The sequence below is a fragment of the Triticum urartu genome, chromosome 4A (assembly GCF_056163025.1).
Source record: "Triticum urartu cultivar PI428250 chromosome 4A, HENAU_Tu73, whole genome shotgun sequence".
NCBI lineage: Eukaryota > Viridiplantae > Streptophyta > Magnoliopsida > Poales > Poaceae > Triticum > Triticum urartu.
This window is the reverse complement of record NC_141876.1, coordinates 559,318,148-559,321,898: the sequence shown is the minus strand read 5'-3', so window position 1 is coordinate 559,321,898 and position 3,751 is coordinate 559,318,148. Positions and strand designations below refer to the sequence as shown.

Below are 3,751 nucleotides of genomic sequence, written 5' to 3'. Positions count from 1 at the left end.
ACAGTTTTATTCAGCTTTCATGGTATCAGATACCGGTCCTAGAGTTTAGGGTATGGCTCCGCCTACGCCGCCGCTGCCGCCGCCCGGCTACTTCGAGCGCCGGGCCGCGCTCATCGCCAAGGCTGCCAACGCCGCCGCCGCTTCTCTCTCGACCCTCACCATAGCTCCACAAAACTACCCTGCCCCCATCCTCGCCACACCAATATCTCTTGCTGACACAATTTCCGACGTCAGCCCTTACATCCCCATCGTTCTTGATCTCGCCGCCCACAACTACTATCATTGGAGACATCTCTTTGATCTCCACCTCGGCCGCTGCAACCTGCGCTCGCACGTCGCTGCCAATTGTCTTCCCCGCCCCGATGATCCGCAATGGTTGAAGGACGATCTTGCGATCGTCCAGTGGTTCTACACCCGCATCACCACCGAGATCTTCGACATGCTCGATCATGACGGCGCCACCGCTGCCAACATCTGGCACTCCCTCCGTCGGCTCTTTCAAAGCAACACCGACGCTTGCAAAAACGCTCTCCACACCGAGCTTCGCAATATGGTGCAAGGAGACGCCCCGGTGAACCTGTTCTGCCAGCATGTTAAGTCCATTGGTGATGAGCTTCGCGAACTCGGCGATACAGTCAGCGACTCGCAGCTAATCAACATCGTCGTCGTCGGCCTCAGCGAAGACTTTGACAAGCAAGCCTCGTTCATACCGATGATACGGCCTCCTCCTACCTTCGCTGAAGTGCGTTCCCTGCTACAACTCGCGGCGGAAACACAAGCTCGCAAGGACTCTCGCCCCAAGGTCTTTCATGCTGCGGCTCGTCCTCCTCCGTCGTCTACACCAGCGCCGCCTTCCATGCCGGCTCCTGCCACCGGGCCGTCCGCGTCGTCATCTGCTCAAGCGCCCCCAGGCTGGCGTCCCAGTCCGAACTACCGCGGCAAAAACCCTATCTACAGGCCGTCGTCGACCCGTTCGGTTCCGCCTACGACATCTCCAGCACCGAGTCCCGCACCAACCACCAGTGCTCCATCTACGGTTCCATGGCAGCCTCCTCATGATCCTTGGACGGGGCTCGTTCAGGCATGGCCCATGCCCTGGTCCGCTCCATCCGCCCTCGGTGCTCCGCCGGCTTACTCCGGTGCCTGGCAACCCGGCCCTAGGCCGCCTACTGGTGCTCCCGGGGTTCTCAACCCCCGACAACCGGCCAATGCCTATCACGCCGCCCCGACATATGCTCCTTATGGTCACTACTCCAACGACGGCGGCGCCTACTACACTCCACCGCCGGCCCTACTGCCTTCACCATCGTCTCCGCCGGCACTGCTCCCGACGCCACCCTCACCTGCGACGCCGAGCTGGGATCAAGCTGCTTTTGTCCAGGCCATGAATAATTTTGCTACACAAGGAAACTCAGGTACGGATTGGATATTTGATTCAGGGGCTTCCAGTCATATGTCTGCATCTAGTAATATGTTATCATCTTGCACTAAATCTCCTTTCCCTTCCATTACCCTTGGAGATGGATCATCTATTCCTGTATATTGTGTTGGTCAGGCTCAACTTCCCTCTTCTACTAAACCTCTTTTACTTTGCGATGTTCTAGTTGCACCCGCCCTCATCAAAAATCTTATTTCTGTTCGCCAATTTACTTGCGACAATCTAGTTTCGGCTGAATTTGATCCGTTTGGTTTATCTGTGAAGGATTACCTGACCAAGGCCGAGATCGCTCGCTTCAATAGCTCCGGAGATCTTTATTCTCTTCATGGAGTTCCTGCCGCCACTCCTCCAACCTCCATGCTGGCCTCCGTCGATCTCTGGCATCGTCGCTTGGGCCATCCCAATCCTGCCGTCTTAGCTTCTATGCTTAGTGAATTTACCATACCATGTAATAGGGACTCTCATAATTCTGTGTTTTGCGAGTCATGTCAATTAGGCAAACATGTGCGTCTTTCCTTTAGTTCCTCTAGTTCTTGTAGTACTTATCCCTTTGAATTAATACATTGTGATTTATGGACCTCTCCCATTGCAAGCGTTTCGCGTTTTAAATACTATCTTGTTATCCTTGATGATTTCACCCACTTTGTTTGGACTTTTCCACTACGCAACAAATCCGAGGTCCATTCCCTTTTTCTCAATTTTCAACGCTATGTGTCTGTTCACTTCTTCCTCCCAATTCGCTTCATTCAATGTGACAATGGTCGTGAGTTTGATAACATTAAAAATCGTACTTTCTTCTTACAACATGGCATCCTGCTTAGGTTCTCATGTCCCTACACCTCCCCTCAAAACGGTAAAGCCGAACGTTCTCTTCGCACCCTCAATGATATCGTTCGCACTCTTCTCATTCAATCATCTATGCCTCTCAAGTTTTGGGCTGAAGCCCTCCACATGGCCACCTTCCTTCTAAATATTCGACCTTCTAAAACTAAACCCAACACTACTCCCTATTATTCTCTCTTTCTTTCCCACCCCGACTACTCCGCGGTTCGTGTTTTCGGTTGTCTTTGTTTTCCCAATGCCTATGCCACCTCTGCAAATAAATTGTCACCACGATCTATCCCATGTGCTTTTCTTGGCTTCTCTGACGAGCACAAAGGCTATCGCTGTCTCGACCTTCACACCGGACACGTTCATGTCTCTCGTCATGTTACGTTTGCCGAGCACATTTTCCCTTTCTCACAACGCACTACTCGATCATCCAACTCCTCTACCTCCGCAAACAACCCCTCTCCCCGTCCCTTCCAACTATATACTCCCCTACCTGCCGAACACACCATACCACCACCCACCATAGCTGATCCCAACCCTAATCTCACCCCACCCGAGCCCCCCACACCACCCAGCCCTGCTCTCACTCCACCACCCAGCCCTGCTCCCACTCCATCACCCAGCCCTGCTCCTTTGTCCGACCCTTCCGCTGCGCTGGACTCACCAGTACCCACCATACCCCCTCGTGCTATTCCTACCACAGCCCCGATTAATGATCATCGCATGCGTACTAGGGCCAAATCAGGATTTCATCAACCTCAAAACCGCCTAAACCTTACCTCCGTATCTCTCACTTCCCTTCCAAAGAATTACAAAACTGCTCTACTTGATCCCAATTGGGCTGCTGCCATGCAAGAAGAATATAATGCTTTACTTCAAAACAACACCTGGCAACTTGTTCCTCGTCCTCCCAATACAAATATTGTTTCTGGCAAATGGATTTTTCGCCAAAAATTCCACTCCGATGGGAGCCTCTCACGATATAAAGCCAGGTGGGTTTGTCGTGGCTTTTCTCAGCAACAAGGAATTGATTACGAAGAAACCTTTTCTCCTGTTGTTAAACCTACCACCATTCGCGCCGTTCTTAGTGTTGCTGTCTCCTCTTCCTGGCCTATTCACCAACTTGATGTAAAAAATGCTTTCCTCCATGGTTCTCTCCAAGAAACTGTCTACTGCCAGCAACCTCTGGGTTTTGAAAATCCATCCTTTCCAACTCATGTATGTCTTCTTCAGAAATCTCTCTACGGTCTTAAACAGGCCCCACGAGCTTGGTTTCAACGCTTCTCCTCCTTCATACAAACAATAGGATTCACTCCATCTCTCTCCGACACCTCTCTTTTTGTGTATCATCAAACTTCTGACACTGCCTTTTTACTTCTCTATGTGGATGATATCATTCTTACCGCATCCTCTCAAAAGTTCTTAGATCATATTGTATCTCTTCTTAGATTTGAATTTTCTATGACTGACCTAGGCCTCCTT

At 51.2% G+C, this 3,751-nt stretch overlaps 1 protein-coding gene across 1 annotated transcript; it reads left to right on the top strand.

Moving 5' to 3' along the window:
- Window positions 1-52: 52 nt before the first annotated feature.
- On the top strand, window positions 53-1,059 carry LOC147976606 (uncharacterized). Its single transcript, XM_087520917.1, has 2 exons — window positions 53-802; window positions 958-1,059. The coding sequence occupies exons 1-2, from the start codon at window positions 53-55 to the stop codon at window positions 1,057-1,059; spliced, it is 852 nt and encodes a 283-aa protein (XP_087377043.1).
- The last annotated feature ends 2,692 nt before the right edge of the window (window positions 1,060-3,751 follow it).

Excerpts from the sequence above, each read along its gene's own strand:
- LOC147976606 (XM_087520917.1), top strand. The coding sequence starts at position 53 with ATGGCTCCGCCTACGCCGCCGCTGCCGCCGCCCGGCTACTTCGAGCGC. Across the intron at positions 803-957 it reads GCAAGGACTCTCGCCCCAAG|GCCGTCGTCGACCCGTTCGG; the intron begins GTCTTTCATGCT and ends CCCTATCTACAG.